The 19,766-nt window shown below is 42.9% G+C and overlaps 1 protein-coding gene across 1 annotated transcript in view; it reads right to left on the bottom strand.

Annotated features, from left to right (window-relative positions):
* Nucleotides 1–602: 602 nt before the first annotated feature.
* Nucleotides 603–19,766, bottom strand: part of PPM1H (protein phosphatase, Mg2+/Mn2+ dependent 1H) — a 202,460-nt gene continuing 183,296 nt past the window's right edge. Inside the window, exons 9-10 of the mRNA XM_034770456.1 lie at nucleotides 16,775–16,926; nucleotides 603–6,108 (exon numbers count right to left, since the gene is read on the bottom strand). Of these exons, the coding sequence (XP_034626347.1) occupies nucleotides 5,961–6,108; nucleotides 16,775–16,926 (300 nt within the window). The 3' untranslated portion in view covers nucleotides 603–5,960. The remainder of the gene's footprint in view (nucleotides 6,109–16,774; nucleotides 16,927–19,766) is intronic.

A 19,766-nucleotide genomic window follows, 5' to 3' on the forward strand; every position in this document is an offset into this window, starting at 1 on the left:
AGTGAAAGCATTCATGTAACTGCAGCTGGGTGTGTCTCTGCTTGTGTATGGCTGTGTAGGTGCAAGTCCAGGAGAGGACTGCAGCTTGTCACAGCACCACAGTGAGTGAGGGAGCCCAGGCTGGTGAGACAGAGGGCTCAGTGGTACGCAGTTCCAGGTTGCCCCCCTGGGGAAGTACATCACACTTTTCAAAAGTCACTTCATGTCTAAATTTCATATTCACTTGCTACCATTTTGCATTTGCCATAAACTGAGCTGATGATTGAGCACTTTGCAGGATATCCTGTGTGTCAGGCTGTGGCCCACTGACCATGACTTAGAGATCCATTGAGGCTGAGAGATCAGATTGTCTCTCATAGAAGCCAGTGACCATGCCATTGCTTCACAAGAGCTCCCTAAATTCCTTTGAGATGTGAGACTATTTGGCAGTGAATCAATCATCCCATCTTTTGTAAGACACAGCATGTTAACAATAGTCATTACTAGCCAATCATCAACTCCACAGTAAAGGAATTTGGGACAGTAATCTCCATGACAATGACAATCAAAATAAAGTGTGTTTATATATATATATATAATTTATTTTTTTATTTTAAAACTTCTTTGCACATACATTTCTTCAACATCCTCCTTTTTTTTTTTCATTGCACTTAAAAGTTTCAAAACCCCCCACAAAATATTTTTTACTAAACATTTTTTGTTCTCGGGTTACAAAAAAGGTAACATTTCACAGTCACAAAGCAAAAGTACATTGGTCCAAAACATCTTCCTCCAACAGATTCTTCTTTGTTTGGGCTATACAAAGTTTAGACAATCAAACATTCCTCAAAATATGCTAATGACGGAAAGAGGAAAGTGGCAGCTACCAAATTTAAGAAACAAAAAAAGTAGTAAAATAAAGTACCCATGGAAAAACAAAAAAAAAGGTGGAGGTTGACAAAGGAGCCTCCTTCAAGTACATCACAGGTAGAAAACAGCAGCACAGTTACAGCATTGTTTGGTCACTGTCTATATGATAGCCACATTACTACATCTACATCTAAGAGCCAGATAGAACAAAAAGTTATTTACACATTAGAATGTTGTGGAAAGAAATTACCAGAGTCTGGAATTCATGTTAGATACAAGCCATGATGTCATGTGTGCAAAAAAAGGCAAGAACAAATAGGACAGAGTTGGCTGGGTTGCGTAGTGTCCTTTAAAACCAAGTCTATGTACAAGTACAGTTCAAAGCCAAAACCTGTCCAGATATTGTAAGTGTTGTGCTTCAAATCAGCAAGGAGACAAGGCATAGCTACTACAGTAATTCAGAGACCGCTTTAGTCACATTTGATCATGTAAATAATTTCTTCTCAGTCCCATGGCCTAAAAACCATGTCTGCTTTACACAGGCAGCCTTGTTGCTTTTCAATTTATTAGGCAATCTCTCTCTTTTCTGGTGCAGGGGCTATTGACAACGAGCTCTCTCAGGTGGTATGATTATGTATTCACTCAGAGAATCTAACTCTGTTGGTTACCTAATGAAATATCTGGGCTTTCCATTAAATTAAGCAAGAGAAATTTTTGGCCGCATAGGCAGGAGAAAGTTTGAGAGGCAGCTGTATTAGCGTACGGAATAGTATTCAAAGGAGAATAGAGGAAGTCACTTTGCTTGGGATGTTTAAAATAAGACTGGAGCAAGCACTTGGGAAAAAAGCTTAGGGAGTTATCCAGCATTTGCAGAAGAGATAGACTAAATGATTTATTAGTCATTTTCCATATATAATTTGTATTAGTCTATGATTTGATGACTTGCCTGATTTTGTAAATAGTACTGCTTGATTGGAGGGGGATAGCATTGTGAAGCAGCATTATTGATTGGCACAGCAGGATTATTACCATAGTTGATCATTCCTAGGCAGTCCAATTCCTGCATGTCAAATATCCTATCAAAATGAGAGCTTTTCTATGTGCTGATCCCTTATCGGCGCATGTGTGTATTGGGAGCACAGGGACTGAGATTTGCTGTCCCACTGGAGTGTGCCTTATTACTGAAGTAGTGCCTTTAAGGCACAAAATCTTCTTGCTGGAAAATGGCATGCACACAACAGCATGGTCATAGGTGGGAAGAAAATTTTCAAAGCTTTCTACTTGCCTTCAGAAATGTTTGCTGCTGTGACCCATAATATGCTTAAATCTACGAACGGAAGCAAGAGTCTATGATAAAACAAGATGTACTTGAATATCTTTTCAATAATTCTCCCCCCACCCCCAAATATTCTCCTGCCTCCTAAAAGCATCACATTTTGGAGAAAAGTATGGAATGCTATACAGAGGTGGTAAGAAGGTATTTATACTAAACGCCAGGCTACGACAGAATTGTATCAGAGCACGTTATATTGGGCAGATATTTCTCACAAGGAAAGCATGTGCATGCCTAAGAAGTTTTGAATGAAGAGCAAAACAAAACACACCAGCACAATTACAGTAAACTTATGTTTGACTGGGAAGCTTTTTATTAAACTAGAACATCCTTAGAGCTCATTAAAACAAGGACTTGACTGCAATTCAGTTTGCACAGAATTCGAGAGTCTCTGTTTTCTTTCTCAGTGTTCTGAGTGACGTGCTTTTGGCCTTTCCAGGAAGTGCTCTGGAAGCCAACACCATGATCTAGACATGCTAGCTGCAAAGGGATGAGGTGAATGGTGGTGGAAGTCTGAATGAAAAAACAAGAAAACCTACTGAGCTCAATTCACAAAGCAATAGCAATGCTGGGAAGATTTTGCTAAGAGTCATTTTGCTACTTTTGATTTATGCACCTCACTGTTGGTGCCAAACACTTTTAAGGTTACTTTTAAAAAGGCTGTTAAATGGGAAGGTATATTTTTCCATTGCAGTTTAAGGACAGTAATACTTTAAATCTTGCTGTAATGCAGAGTCACATATTGCACTGCAGATGAATGAGTTTCAATGCAAAGATCTTTCTTCCTGTCTTCCGAATGATGGCAGCTGTAGACACCATGCTTCTAACTAAAATCAAGGATAACACACTGGCATTGGATTTGTATCAATCAGGCTCACAGCCAGTACCATAGGCATTATCTTGAGATGTACCAGTGCTCCCTCCTGTTAGTACCGCTCAAAAGGATTTGCCATTGTTTCCCTCCTGATTTAAGTGAACTGAATCATTGAGGACTACACAGCTACAAAACCCATGAAAAAGTACATGGATAAGTTTACTAGGCCAAACAAAGAAAAAATAAATAGGTGCATGAGGAAAAAGCTCTTGCTTGAACTATAAAACATATGAGAGATTATGTGGAAAATGTTCTAGACTCAGTGAGATTTCAAATCTGCATCTCTCTTTCCATTTGCATAAAGAAAAAGGGGTAAGGGCAAAAAAGGTAAAGCACAGCAATACATAAGCAGATATGCTGCTGATTTATGTAGGCTCTGGATTGTGAACCAGCCGTGTTTTCTGCAGTGCTATCACACGCAGGCACTGTGGAATCCATGGAATGGTTTGCAGGCTACAATCATACACTTGGGGCACGTTTGAGCCAAATTATCCACACAGCACTGTCTCGTTTCAACTTGGAACTCCTGCTTACTATTGACAGGGAGGGGCTTTTAAGTCTGGTGCACTGGGATTGTTGTACTTGCACATCAAAGTGGCATAGCAGCCCTTGTAGTGCCACGGATTGAACTAAACCCCTGTTGAGCTTCACTGAAAACACACGGTACCTTGTTTACGTAGCACATAATAAATTACTCCTTTGGAAGGCTCCAGGTCTGTCCTATTTAGAAGAAAATGTGACCACCTCAGGGAATGCAAAGGACGCGGCATCCGCTTGTTAAAGCTGGCACTTTCTCCTTTGGGACAAACTTACCATTTGTGAGGTGTCTAGTTAGCTCTCCCATATTTCTAGGATTATGTCAACTGCATTTCTCCTAGCTAGCCAATTTTATTTACAAACTGGGATCAGCAGCTCCAGCAGTAGACAGTTAGGGAGCTCGCTAGCTATGAAGACCCAGCTATCTGTTAGCAGATTCTGAAAAAAAGGATTGAAATCACTGGCAGTGAAGAGAGTTCTATGTTTATAGACCAGTAACTGCAGCTATGTCTGCATTGCAATCGGAGCTGTGCTTTGCGGTCTGTGGAGCCATAACCATCTAGCTAGCCCAGGTCCCAATAACAGTTAAGACGCAGCAGTGTGGGTGTCAGAGGCTGTCCAAGCTCCCCGGGACCTCTGGGCACACCCTGGCATTGCTAGCCCATGCTGAAGCTCACTGCTGTTTTTAGCCAGATTAGTTAGATTCAGGCTAGCGTGGGTATGGCTACATGAACTGCAAATCACACCTCCAATTATTGCACTACACTGGCTATGTCTGCACTGCATTTTGCCTGAATGGTTTCCTGTTGCACTGTTGCTTCTATGCTGGTATCTTATTTAGAGAGATTTTTCTTAACATCAAGTGAGTGCAAATGGCAGAGGAGACCAAGCAAGCCAAGGACTTCCACTAACGTATTAATCCTCGACCCCTGGTACCAAAAGGTGCAGAGTTATGAGTGTGTTGCCACCTTTTGAGCATGGGACTCTGATGATGGGGGCAGGGCAGAGGGCTTTTATGATGAATAATAAAGGAGACAGAAGTGAAAGGCTTTTCAATAAGGTTGCTATCTGTATTTCTGGGTTAATAACTAGAACAATAACATTTACCATAGACACCCAATTAAACCCAAACTCCGAAGACAAAATACATTTACTGAACACTGATCGCTAAGCTGTATGTCCAGTGATCTTTTCAACAGGATGCATCATAAAGCAGACAGAACCAGCCAAAGAATGAAAATCCTAGGTCCCAAATGGTACGTCTACCCTCCAGCGAGGAGCAAGCCTCCCAGCCTGGGCAGACGGACTCAAGCTCGAGTGCTAAAAATAGGAATGTGGACATTGTGGCTCAGACTGGAGCTCAGCCTCTCAAGCCCACGGACCTCTTAGACTTGAGAGCCCAAACTCCAGCCTGAGCTGAAATGTTGATCCTGCTATTTTTAGTGCACTACCTCGAGCCCTGCTAGCACGAGTCAGTCTACCTGAGCTGCAGGGTAGCCCGACCCAAAGAAACCTTGGCTTCCAGAGGAACTCTGCATCAAGTCAAGATCTGGTACATCATGGTTACACATCAAAGGAAATCTTGACAAAATTCCTGTTGCAAGATTTATTCTTGTAACGACACAATGTGCCCTACTCGCCAGGGCAATTTTTGCAGATGGCTTGGCTGTGGTGAGTTAGACCAAGTCACAAGGACAGTCTTGGTTTTGCCACCAAAACGTGTGAAATAAGGAGCTGTAAAGTCTCCAGAGAGTTCTGAAGGGGGTTTAAGTGGGAAAAATGAGAATTCAATCATACATGTACAATTTTTGGAAGGTCTTCATGGAAAAAGAATGACAATTACTCATAATGACCAATAACGTCAAGTGTCAGATCAAGTTTTAAACTTTTTTTTTTTTTTTTTTTTTTTAAATGACCCATCCCAAGGCCATGACTTCAGTCATCTTGGGGATGTTGAGAGCCTCACTGGCTTTCAATCCCTGTTTCTATTTTCAAAACTGAAAATGGCTGTTTCAAGCCACATGGTAAACTGAAAAAGATTAAGTCCTGTTTCAGGTCACAATGGGGTCCTCACTTGGAGGGACAATACAGGGAACCATCAATCCATAACATATTAGCAGCATTTAAGTCCATTCCTGTTAAGCACCAAAAACCATTAATATAGGGAAGCTGTAACCTTAAGAGATACCTTTAATCGTGTACAGGATATGTGCAGAGCCCTACCTTTGGGCAGAAACATCGCCTTCCAGCATGAGTTTAGATTAAATTACATCAATCAGAACTGTCCTGGTCAGATCTGAACATCATGTCTTTTCAAAGGCTCTTCCTAAAAAGACCACCCTCCCATTATCATTGTCAGTGCTACTTTCATGACAAGTTGTTTCCATGTATTAAAGGAATGACATAGACAGAAATGTCGTCTCCTGAGCCCAGTCTGTCGTTGGATATTCTCCAGCCCCTGTCCTTCAGCACTCCCCGGGCTCGCATCACCAGGTCCTGAGCTGCTAGCGTGTATCTGCGGAGGAGGAGGAACACAGTTACATTGCAGAAATAGAGCATGCAGAGATCACGGTTGCTAGTATTATGAAGAATGTGTTTTCACAGCTCATGAGGTTTACATTTGTGAGATACAAAGACAAGCTGTCAGATCCGTTCATCAGCAATCAAAGAACAAGTGTTGACTACTAGTAAAAATTATTTAGCACCTAAGGATCTCTAAGCATTTTACAAATTTTAAAGCATTAGGTCAAGTTTTTCACAAGCGGCTAGCGATTTTGGGTGCCCAACTCGAGACACTTTAAGGTCGCCCGATTTGCAGAAAGTGCTGAACATCCCTCAGAAAATTAGGCCTTTGTAAGGGATCTTATATGGAGCACCCCAAAAAATCACTAAACCCCTTTTGAAAACCTTGATCTTCAGCATCAAACACCTCTTTAAAGAAAGTTAAATAGAAGTATACCCATTTCATAGATTGATACACTATGGCAAGAGGGTGAGCGACGCATAGTGAGTTGGTTACAAAGCCAAAAATAAAATCCAGGAACTCCCTGATCTTTACTTCAATTTATACCTTACACCAAAAGGATGAATTGTCAGTTTCCACTGAAACAGTATCCTATTTTTGAAACCATTATAATTATTTTAAAACTGACAAAATACATAGAAGTTATATAGTCAGATTAATGAAATCAGCAATCTCTTTAAATTTATTAATTCAGTGAAGACCATTCCAAACTGACACGTCAGGTGCTTACTGTATTGGAAATATTTGCTAGCCATTTCATTTAGTTACAAAACTGTGAAACAGAGCAGCACTCCATTGAGCTGAGCTGCATTGTATTTATTGCAGATATTTGTTGTCCCCCAGCTTCATGAAACAGTTGAGAAACAATGGACGCTGCTCTGGGGGCCAGAAGCATGAACGTGGCACATAGCCAACCTTGGACCCTGCCCAGCTCTTGTTCTGCATGATTCTCTAGCAGAACTCAGTCAGGGCCAATGTGTATAACTGAAATGTTAGAGACACACGGTGGGTGAGGCAATATCTTTTATTGGACCAACTTTGTTGGAGAGAGAGACAAGCTTTCGAGCCACACAGAGCTCTTCTTCAGATCCCAAAGCAGGAAGAGCTCTGTGTAGCTTGTCTCTCTGTCCAACAGAAGTTGGTCCAATAAAAGATATTACCCCACCTACCTTGCCTCTGTAATATCCTGCGACCGACATGGCTACAACAACCCTGCACATAACTGAAATGTTGTCAGTTCAAGGACCATAGGCTCAGCTATGGAGGCCTGCAGTTTTGCACTACACTAAAACACATTTGCAGGACACTTAGGGGAATGATCACAACAACAAATCCCTAAATGGCTAACTTGTGATTTTGACAGGACTAATTCTACCTTCCAGAGGATCTTGACAAAACTGATCGCAATGGCACTGGAGCATCAGTGCAGGACACTTCCGTTTCCAAGAGAAAGCAGCTCACTTACAACTTCTCAGATACTTAGCCCTGAGTCTGAAAGATCAGCTGCTTAGTAGTGTTATTTTTACAGCACGAGTCCTTGCTCAACTCTACCTCTGGTGCCAATGCAATATTTACCATGAAGAATATCCCACATAATCCTAGTTGCATTAGCTGGATCCACACTTCCATGACAAAGTTCATTTTCACCCATCACAAGGCTATCTCAATGCTGATAATCATTGTCATCTCTGTTTTCCCAGTGCCTGGCTGCTTCTGCCTGGAAAGGGGCAGCAGGATGAGTGTGTGTGTTTTGGGGGTGGGAAAGTATCTAGGGGCTGTATAATAAAATCAGCACCAAACACTGGCCCAAATATACAGGGAACAGGAACCAAAGACTCTGGCATCATGGCAAACCCCATAGACGTCAGGTAGGTCGCCCCACCAACTGTGAGGGATCCCTTCCTAGAACAACACAAAGTACAAGGGACAAGGCCCCAAAACCAGTTCTAAGGGCAGCACTCCAGGGAAACCTTTTGGGGAAGTGACCTGCACCAGAACTCATCTAAGGACAAAGAGCAGACACTTCAAATGATCATAAATGGCAGGGCGCTCATTATGCAAGAGATGGTTACTACAGGATTTGAGGTTAGAATAAGCTGAGAATGCATTATTTAATGGCACAAAGCTTGAATCAGAAAAGATCGTATGTAACTGGCAAAGATGAATACTCAAGAAACAGTATGACGGTGGTCATTATTACTATTTTTCATTTTAACACTTGTTGGTGTCTTAGCCCTCCAGGAAATATTAAGACACACTACACAACGACGCAGCAGTTGGAAGGGATTTTTAAAATACAGTGTAAACTTCACTGCACAGTAAATGGAGATTGAAAATCGGAATGTAAAGGAAGGGTCAATGTCAAATGCAAATAACGGATTAAAAGCAGAGAATGGTGTGTTTTGGCGATGCACTGAGAAACTGGTAAGATTTTCTAGGCCTCACTAGTTTTAACAAGAGATTTTCTCTCTGTGATAAGAAAGGGGTCTAAGGGTCATTTTACACAAGGGAAGAGGTAATGACATAGGCACAAACTCTCTCTTAGACACAAACATGCTGCAGTTGCCAAGATCTGTTCTATAGCAAAGATCCTGAAGACCAGGGAGAGAAGATAACAAGAAGCACTGACCCTATTGCCCCAATACAAAATGAAATTTCATTTTCTAAAGAAATACACATTGATATGCCTCAGCTTCCATATACCAACATCCAATGCGAGGCTAAAGAACTCATAAATTCCACATGGCACACCCAGAACTTGCATCAGACATGCGGTGAATAAAAACAATCAACGAGAGTTGCAGCTAAGAGCATATTTTCAAGGATTTCTCAATTTTTGTCAGAATTTAGGAGAAGAAAATGCCAGCAAGCCAGTGAAAGGGAAAGTTTGGCTTTCACCTGTTTCTAATTTACAAGGGCTTCCCACAATTCAAGAACACAAAGGAGTCACTATTGCTTTTAAGCTGCTGTATAAAAGCTGAAGGGCTTTCCTGTTTAAACTGGTGTTCTGAAATGACAAAATTACAAAAGCCTTCAATAAGCCAGAGATTCTCACAAAGACAGAATATGAAATACACAAGAAAACGAGGATGTTGAAGCTAAGAAAACAGAGTAGGTAAAGACAGTAAAGAGGGAACATATTCCTCTTCCAATGCAGAGCTGAATTAGAGCACTGCTGTTCAGCTGGGCATCAGAGGAAATGGGGTGAATTTCTGGCACTTGGCGATGAATAGCAGCAGCAATCCATTATTGAATGCTTTATCCACTAATGCTGTGAACTTGGGATTCAACTGTCAAGATAGCATTAGAGAACTGCTGAAGTAGTCTTAAAGTACTTCTTCCCCAATGACGAGCTGCACCGGAATGCAACTTTTGTGATTTGAGAGTATTTTTTTCCCTCCTGCTGAAGCTTTCAGTATTGATCAGCGAAGTACTGCAAAGAGAAATGGCTGCAGTGGGGGAAATACACTCTTGGCAGACTGTATGGCCTGCTTCCCAGACTCCCAAGCACAAAGGAGGTAGAGAGACTCCCCAGAACCTCCTACCTATCCCGCACAGCCTGAGAGTGGGGACAGGACATGGGGAAAGGTGAGAAGGAAAGATTTTTGAAGTAGCAATCAGGGAGCACAGCTGCAATGCCTGAGCTGTATCAGCCTCATACGAGGAAACAGTATGATACTGATGCTCCTTCATTCTCTTCTTCATTTACGCTTTTTCACCGCTCCCTATATATGGGCTGCACTTCCTGGGTTGATCTGCAAGGCCACCTTCCAATCATCATTCATGTTCCCCTTTAAGGCCCATTCTTGCCACAACACCTACAATAAATTAGCCAGCTAGGATGTCCATTTTGTGTAAATATTAACCCCTCACCTTTCTTACTCCATCACGCCACTGGTTAGCCCGCACTGGGAAACCACAAAGTGATCAACCCTCCCTACTGTCTTGCTCCTTCACATCTCATTGTGCAAGTTCCTTGGGGCAGGGATCATGTAATCTGTTTTGGGGAGATGCAGAGCATCAGCTATAAAACGTAATAATCCTGAAGCATAGTCTTATGTCTCACTGTCCTCTGTTTCTCTTTTCCTTCCCTTTTGCCACATAAGGGCTTTCCCATCATCCCTTCACTGTGTTTAAAATTAGTAACACTGTTGTGTAATTTCACTTGCATGGCAAGTCAGAGGACAGCAGAATATCAGCAGGTTTATATTTACATATAGGAGGTGACCTCTGTTAGAGCCCAGTGGCCTATATTACAGTGAGATCAGGATGACGACACTGTGCTAGTACTCTAATGGACACTTGAAGTAGAAAATGAAGCCTTCAGATTCAGCCACACAGCTTGGAAGACATTCCAGATGACGACCACAATGTGGCAGGTACCACATGACAATGCAAAACTTCTGCAGTTTATCTCATGAATCCACTGTGCTTTCCACGTGATTGCACCGCCATAGTTTTTGAAAGAGGAGATAGAACCAAAACCTCATATCAAACTATGCCTGAAACACAGGAAAGCTTGGATCTGAGGTTCCATTTTTGTAATGGGATGAACTAGAACCTGAATCTGAATACGGCTTCATTTTAGGAAGAGTGCATACAGGTATTTTGCAGTTTGGGCCCATCTTTAGTATTCAACAAAGAATTTATATAGATAACAGAGACATCCAGAGTTCCAATACTAAGAATTAACAAACTAACAAAAGCCCCAAGAGTTTTGGGAGAGATGTAAACTGTCATGTGTCAGAGCATAAGCCAACCTCTAATTAATGGGTGTTAGTAAGAAACCATTCCTGTGGACAGATGATTCCATAACTGCCTACTCTAGTGTTTCTTGCATCTTCCTCTAAAGCTTCTACTATTGGTTACTGTTGGAAACTTGGCTAGATGGACCACTAATCTCACCCAACATGGAGGTTCTTATTATGACCACAATGTGGAAGCTATTACAGGATCCATACAATTTCTCCCATGGGTCATTTCCACATTCCCCGTCATTTAAAAATTCAAGTTGATGAATTTACCATACAGTGTGTTACTAAACTTATCAAACAAGTTGGAATTTTGCTAGACAACATTATTTTAAACATATTTGCAAAGTGATCAATACGTAAGATCTCTCCTTAACTGACTACTCCGAAGAATGGGACACAGTTTCATAGTCAGGACTGCTATACAATCATGAATCCATTAGCTATACTTCATTTGGACTACTGTGAGGTAATTAGGTAAAATCTTTCACACAGTACTTTAAACCCTTTAAATATTCTTTATAACCAAGCAGCAAGAGCAATTCTGCAAGGTAATTTTCATAAATATCATTGTAAGCCACATGAAAGACTGTTCTAATTACCTCTTGCAAGCTGGCATGAAAAATGCCTTGCCGCTATTATTTATAAGTCCCTAAATGATCTGGCACAAAATTACTTAAAAGAACAAATTAACATTCACTTCAGCTGTCCATTCATAAAACACCAGGTCAAACACTAATAAATGTGTTTGTTCTGAGACTTAAGTAAAGAAGGTCCTGATTCTGGTGTGACTTACACTGGAATAGCTCAGGAGTAACCTCACTAAATTTAATGGAGTTAAACCAATGTTAGATGGATCAGAATGAGACCCAGAAAATCTGCTTTTCCTTTTAGGATTCCTAATCTTTTGTATACTGTATAATAACCTCTACTAATTAGTTCAGCTAACTCATTGGTGACATTTAACAAAGAATCTTCATTCTTAGTGCAAGAAATGTGTGGCAAAGCTACCTCATTATCCGCCTTCATATTCCACCTCAAAACTCTCCTTTGCCATGATACCTACAAAAACCTTGACAGTGATTAGGCTGCTGGCATGCACAGACCAGTGCCTACCATGCAGACCAATTATGTTTCATGGTTTACTTGTACTCCCCCAACTGTCTAATCCATCATCTGGTATATCTTGTCTTATATTTAGACCGTAAACCTCTTGAGGCACGGACTGTCACCTTTTTTGTTATGAGTGTACAGACCTGCCACAGATGGGGTGCAGATCTATAAGTAGGGCCCCTAGGCACTATGGCAGGGACGGGCAAACTTTTTGGCCTGAGGGCCACATCGGGTTTCCAAAATTGAATGGGGGGGGGGCGGTTAGGGGAGGCTGTGCCTCCCCAAACAGCCAGGTGTGGACCGGCCCCCAACCCCTATCCAACCCGCCCCTGCTTCTCACCCCCTGACAGCCCCTCTGGGGACTCCTGCCCCATCCACCACCCCTTGCTCCCTGTCCCCTGACCGCTCCCGGAACCCCCGTCCCTGACTGCCTCCCAGCACCCTATCCAACGCCCCCCCTCCTTCCTGACTGCCCCCCGGGACCCCTGCCCCCAGCCCTCTGACTGCCCCGCCCCCTATCCACACCCCCACCCCCTGACCACCACCCTGAACTCCCCAGCCCTCTTACCACGCTGCCTGGAGCACCGGCGGCTGGGCTGCGCTACAGCCGCGCCGCCCAGAGCACCGTCTCAGGCCGTGGCTCTGCAGCTGTGCTGCCTGGCCATCCAGAGCATTGTGCCGGCGGTGCAGTGAGCAGAGACTGTGGGGGAGGGGGAACAGGAACAGCAGGGGAGGGGCTAGGGGTAGCCTCCCGGGCCAGGAGCTCAGGGGCCGGGCAGGAGGGTCCCGTGGGCTGGATGTGGCCGCGGGCCGTAGTTTGCCCAACTCTGCACTATGGTAATAAAAATAAAAACAACGAGGAGTCCTTGTGGCACCTTAGAGACTAACAAATTTATTTGGGCACAAGCTTTCAAAAGCTTATGCCCAAATAAATTGGATAGTCTCTGAGGTGCCACAAGGACTCCTTGTTTTTGCTGATACAGACTAACACGGCTGCCACTCTGAAATAAAAATAAAGTTATCAACTTCTGAATGATTGAAAGATGAGACCTATTGTAAATGGTTAGCTGCTGAATAGGTAGGCACTATTATTTGTATTGTGGTAGCAGACCCCAGAGAGATCAAGATCCTATTGGTCTAGCTGCTGTACACTAATGTACCAGGAGACGGTCTCTGCCCAGAATCTATTGAAATCTGAATAGATAAGGCTGGCAGAATGGGAGGAAGGGAGTATTATCACCCCCATTTCACATATGGGGAACAGAGGCACAGAGAGATGCAGTGACTTGCCCAAGTTCACACAGGAAGTCTGTGGCAGAGCCAGAAATTAAATCTGATCTCTGTGCAGTGACTTACCCTCACGACCATGCTTCCTCTCCACTGTTAATTTACAATAAGCTATTCATGATTCCGGGTATGTGTATGTCCTTGGATAGTGTTGCTGATGTCAACTCGGATAAACTGAGATTCCCCGGATAAAGTTTTAAATAATATATTGTTTGGCGACTCCCTCCCCCACATTATCAACTAGGTGAGGCACCTCAAAGTTCTGACCATTCTTCCTCTGCCATCGCCTAACACCCTGAGGATCCCTCTGTTCCTAACTGATTCCTGACTAGTTTCTCCTCCTCTTTCCACTACTTCCCTCACCGGAGCTTAGAGAAGTTCTGGGTCTGCTACTAACTGATAGGATTTCATTAGTTTGTAACAAAAGTTTTGGGAAAGCTTCTTTAAATAAAGATGGCGGCCATGCCAAAACCGGGAAATCAACAATCAAGCAACACGTTTCTAAACTGAACGGCACACAAAACCCAGCTCTCCATTCCCCCGGGCATATTCCTGCACTGTTGCAAGTAGAATCATGTCCTGAAAAGAGGAGAAAAATTACAGGAAAATTCTCTAGGATGGGGGATGGTCAACACTGCTCTTTGTCTGTCCACCGTGGAGCACTACTTCAGACTCAGATGAGCCATACGTTCTCATCAGCAAAGGACTTTCCCTGGGGTTCTCTATGGTTTTTGACTGGCTGAGTCACCAAGCTCACTTTAAGATTTGCAGCCAGCCCCTTCTTCTAACTGCTTGCTAAGGTAATCCTTGCTACCCACCTAGAGACAACTGTGCCTCAGATTTTCCAAGAGAAAGTCATTTTGCCTAATAGGGAATGAATGGGGTGATTGTAGGCAGCTGCCCTGGGAGCTACAAGTGTTTGTCATAGAGTTCAAGGCCAGAAGAGACCACCAGATCATCTAGTCTGACCTCCTGCATATCACAGGCAACTAAACACCACTCAGCCACCTCCACACCAAGGCCAACATCCAGAATTAGACCAAAATATTATAGCCCTAGGAAGACTAAACTATAGTGTGCCATAGGTAGAGAACAGGAGGGGCTGAGGTGCACCAGTGGCCAAGGCCCCGGTAATGGCATGGAATTGATTAAGTGAGAAATACCCAGATGATCCTGGCAAGTGACCCATGTCCCATGCTGCAGAAGAAGCCAATGCACATCTCCTCAAAGTCACTGCCAATCTGACACAGGGGGAAATTCCTTCCCAACCCCATGTATGGCCATTAGTTTAACATTGTGTGCATATTCTTAAGTAATCAGTGCCTACTTTTTAGGCCCTGTTACTAGGCATTATTCACCTACCCAGCCTCTCTTCCTCCCAACCCAGGATGGTGGGTTGGATGTCCACATGACCAGCTGTTGCCTCCATCATGGCTTTCAGATTCCCCCCATTGCGATGGCAAGTTGGAGTCAGCACTCAGTAGTACTAGATGCACGTACTAGCAGTGAGCAAGAAGCAACCAAGATAAGAAGGGCAGCACCAGGTTTTGTGGACAGTTCTTGTGAGACTCTCCCTTTTGGGGGGGGCAGGTGGGTGTGGCAGGTGTGCACCAGGGAAAGAGGAAGCAACAGCTGGGTGAATGAAGTCCCAGAGAGGTGAGGAGGTTCCAGGAAGCAACCCCTCAAACAACTTATTTATAGAAGAGACAAAAGGTCACTACAGTATATGGGGAGCCTTTTAGCACTTGGTTTGGCTGGTATCTACCTCTTTGGGAACAGGGCAGGAGAAAGAGGGATGGATTTTCCCAATCCTGCTGGCACATCCCTAGACTTTGTTTTTTTAAATGAAAAGCACCATTTTGTGTTGGCTGTTCAGCATATACATATGCTGCTGCTGCTTCTTTTCTCTTGGGCAGGCTGTAGGATGCCATAGCCCTGGCCTCTCCTGCAAAACCTAGTATTTATTTATCTATTTATCTTAGCAAAGGGACTAATAAGCTGTAGGGAAGTCAAGCAGCCCAGGCTCTCTCATTTCTACCACATCTCTCTGAGAGAGGAGATTGTGAAGGTCAGAATGTCACAGCTGCAGCTTCACGCTAATCATCCATTCACCTGACAATCCAGCCCTTGCAGTGAAATGCTATTTTACATTCCATGTTTGTAAGTGTCGGTATAAGAAAATACTGTTTGCAATTTTCTCTAGAATGGCTGTCACTTAAAAACCCAAGTGGCTGCCAGAGTGCCTTTGCCCATGGTTATCTTCCCCGTTTTCCCTTTGTGTGGTAATACAGGGCTAAGCCTGAAAAGATGATGATTCAGAAACAAACCCATGAAGCATTTTCAGACTTGCTCTCCTCTTTCCCACACCAACTGCCATCAACAGACTAATGTAACTAGAGCTCTATGGATTTTTCCACACATTTTCATTTGGGTGCCGAAATATCCCAGATTTGGTGTCTGACACTGGGCTGCCCTCCCAAGGGAAATGGGAACAAAATGTTTAAAAAGCTCTTTTCTCTGGTGTATTCGAGTGGGAGTTTTCATAAAAGGAAAAATGCAACCCAGGAGAGGGGATGGCTCAGGATAAAGGGGTGGCTGGGCATAGAAACCACGGGGCCTGAATTTGGGAAGCAACAATGAGGCCTCCTTCACTCTGATATTTTAATTCACAATAAAACAGACTGACCCACTCGCTCAAGGGAGAACATGTGACATTTAGCTCTTTGGGAACATTTGTATTGCTAGATAATAGGATACTGGGAAGAGCAATGTTGACCAGGAAGAGGAGATAAAGCCAGGAAAATAGCAAATATTATTGATGAAACAGGCTGCAATCAAACTTTTAATCTCTTCTTCTCACTCAACTTATCCAGCCGTTGGCACTCCGGGCATGTGCTATTAAAGACTGGTTTTAAGAACATAATATGACCAGTAAAGTAAACGCACAATGAGCAATGGTACGGGAGCCCCACATTCAAAAACCACATGTAGCCTCAAGGCTCCTGCACCACATGACTGCACTGAGGAAAAGATGCTCAGAATCTGTAGGGGCAACGTGGGCAAACTACCTTTCCTTCCAGCACTCCCTAGCAACAACGCCTACTGGGTTGGTGCTGTGGCACTGCAGCTGCTAAATTCCTCAGGGGAAAGAGAAAATTATTCTTAAGTGGGAAATGGCTTCCCAGAGGGAAATGATCAGCCAGACAAACAAATATGCCATGTCCTTCACTGGGAGAAGCTGAGGTCTCCACACAGCTTTAGTGTGGTGGGAAAAACAGAACCCGTGCCAAGCTACTGCTCAGCCTATCCCCATACAGTCAGCAGGTTTTTAACACATCTTTGATAATTCCCACTTTGAGAGCCTCCAAGCTGCAAACCTATCCATAAAGATACAGAAGAACTTACAAGAGAAGGTTCATTCACTTCATGTTACTCTCTCGAAACAAATGAGTTACAAACCCCAGGCTTGCTGCAGCAGAGGAATTCTGTCAGGTAAGAGCACAAACCTGTGGGGATCATCAGGGTCACAGTTTGGTAGGAAGTTTGTGACAGCTTCTGCCACTTCTTCATTTAATAATACATCCCAGAGTCCATCGGTAGCTAAGATCAGCACATCCTCTGGTCCATGCTCATACTGCAGAAGATTGTAGACTCTCACCTACAATCACAAAACAAGACATTCAGTCACATGAAGGAGGAAATATTCCAATTCTTGTGAAAATCTACTGATGCTGGTCTTGAGTTAGCAACTTAGACAGGGCGCTCAAATAACTCCCAGATGTAGCACTTTTGCTCTACCCTCCCCGCCCCCAGTAGGGCAACTTCTTCATCGAGCTGGCAATCTCTCTTAAGCCCGGATTCAAAATAGCATACCCTACTGCTGGATAGCGCTTAATCAGGTGCTTAAGTGTTGACCTGAATAGGAACAGACTTGAGTGTTCTTGAATCAGGGTTCTAATGCATTTATGTAATGCTGACAGCGGTGATCAAATCAATCAAACCTATTCCTCTCCCTTCTCCTCTTGTGGCCATGCTCTGCATTTTGGCTATTCTCCATCATTGGGATAGCTGGTCAAATAAGAATTTAATAATTTATTTGATGAATTTTTAATAACTTTTCACTATTTGCCCAGAACCCATTAACTATGCCCAATAAATTGCACGTGTTCTGAAGTGCTTAGTGCATTGTATAAGGATTTGCTACCTAAAGTCTTTTCTATAGCCCACATCCAGCAAAGAACTTAAGAATATGCTTAACTTTAAGCATGTGAGTGGTTCCATTGAAGTGAATGGATCATATTCTTAAGTGATTTGACGGACTGGGGCCAATTTAAGGAACCATATAAAATATCAGTGGAAAAGGTTCTTCCATACTAGGCTATTTCCCTAAAATGCCCATAGGTTTTGTTACTTAAGGCTGCAGTCACATAGCCAAGAACTGAACCGACTTCTCCATCAGGCCTCTGATGCTGAAGAATCTGACATTCTATGTTTAAAATGGCCTCCCGTAACCCCCTGCTTGACTGAGCTGTCTAAACCATGAAATCAGGTCAGCACACGAACAAAGGTCAATGCAAGTTTTTCAAATGAGTCTTTTGTTGGACGTAAGTCTTCTTCCAGCCTGCCCTGCATTCCAACTGTCAAACCGCCTGCTCCTTTAATTCCCCAAACTAAAACTTGGAATCCTCGGGAACCACTCACAGAGCACTTTAATTACGCCAGCAATGACTGTAATTTGAAAGACGTGTGACAACCTTGGCAAGGTAGACAAGAAGAAATGATGATCTGTAATAGAATTTGGGAATAGTGCACTTGGTCACACATGCTGCTTTATCCTTGTGCTTCAATAGCAGCATCGGTGTTCCACAAATTTGTTCGGACATGTACTTGGCACAGCTAGAAGACGGGGAGTTATTTCATTCTCTCTTGGCGCACTCTCTCATTAGGTGCCACGGAGCAGGAAATGCACATAAAATGCTTGGACCTTTCAACTTAATTGTGATTTTTATGGGATTGGAACCAGGATAGGAGAAACAATAATGTAGATCTCAGTGCTAATCCTCACCCTTTTCCTTTTGCTCTAAAGGGAAAGAGGGTCATTTGTAAAATGTATCAATTGCTTTATTATTTAAGGTCTATCTGAGTGAGGACTCTTGAGATGAGCCAAAAAAAGTAGTCAACCTAAAACACTCCTATCTGTCTTTACCTCCTGATTCAAATCTATCAGGAATAGAACTCCAGCGCAGCAAATTTAGTCTATGGAAACTGAGTGTTACAGGTACACTTCTGTACCAATCCACAGAGGATACAAGTGTTTGCAGCCCCCACACTATAGAACCTTGGCTCTTTAGTGCAAAATGTAGCAGCTCATGCTTTTGTTTGTGGAGGTCAGCAGCTCAACTCCCAGTGTATTGGCCGAGATGATGGTCATCACACAAAAACACGTTTGGAAGTCAGATCTCTTGGATGTCAGCTACTTTTATACAGATAGTAAGATACTTAAATGTTAATTATCCACTTAGCAGTGAATCCCTCAGAACAAAACAACCTGTAAATCAGCAGACTTCTAAAATCCATCTCTGTCCCATCTCCCTCACCTAGATAAAGAAAGTTCAAATTAAAGTAACAGAGCTCCTCCTGCTAGCACTGGGGGAAAATGTTATCGGCCAGATCTTGCTCGTACTGAAGTCAATAGCAGATCTCCCATTGATGTGTATGGAGCAAGATTGGAGCCTATGGCTGCAGCTTCAAGGCAACAGAATCCTGTCAAAACTATAGCTGATGCAGCAGATGAAGGACCCAAGATATATATTTCTGCAAACTCTAGTGTACATTACTGAGAAGAGAGACGATTTTGAAATTCAGGTTTTGGGGAAAACTCAGGCAAAGATGATATGACTAATTTGGGAACTAGTGGCTATTTCTTATGAGGAAAGACTAAGCTTGACATGATCAATCCTGAAAAGAGATGGCAAGGAGATGGATACTGACAGACACCTAATGATGCACAGTAGTTAAGGGGGATGGGCAATGGCGTGAACAAAGAACTGGCTATTTGACTAGTATGCAGTTCAAGGAAAATACAATGTGAAGTTATGGAAGGAGATTGGGTTAGTTGTCAGATATGGCTCTCACCCAAAGAATGATTATCACATCTATTTACTGTAATAAAGTAGTCACCTTTATAAACTTTCCAAACTTTTGTAGATAGGTAGGATATTACAGTATTCATATTATTTCCTATACCGAGCAGAGGACATGTCCCATGTCCTGGTGATGTCACCTGGTCGCAAAGTAAAGTATTTAAGGGTGGCCACAATATTTCTTTTTTCCTTCAGTTTTCTAAAATATATCTATGGGTAGCTAGAAAACACTAATAGAAATGAGTTAATTTAGAGCTGTTCATAGAATCACAGTATTTCAGAGGCAGGCTGTCTTGCCCAGATGCATTCCCACTTAGCGGAGCTGTTCCAGCTCTCATTTTTAATACTATTGTCT

Source organism: Trachemys scripta, chromosome 1 (assembly GCF_013100865.1).
Source record: "Trachemys scripta elegans isolate TJP31775 chromosome 1, CAS_Tse_1.0, whole genome shotgun sequence".
In the NCBI taxonomy this organism is placed as follows: domain Eukaryota; kingdom Metazoa; phylum Chordata; order Testudines; family Emydidae; genus Trachemys; species Trachemys scripta.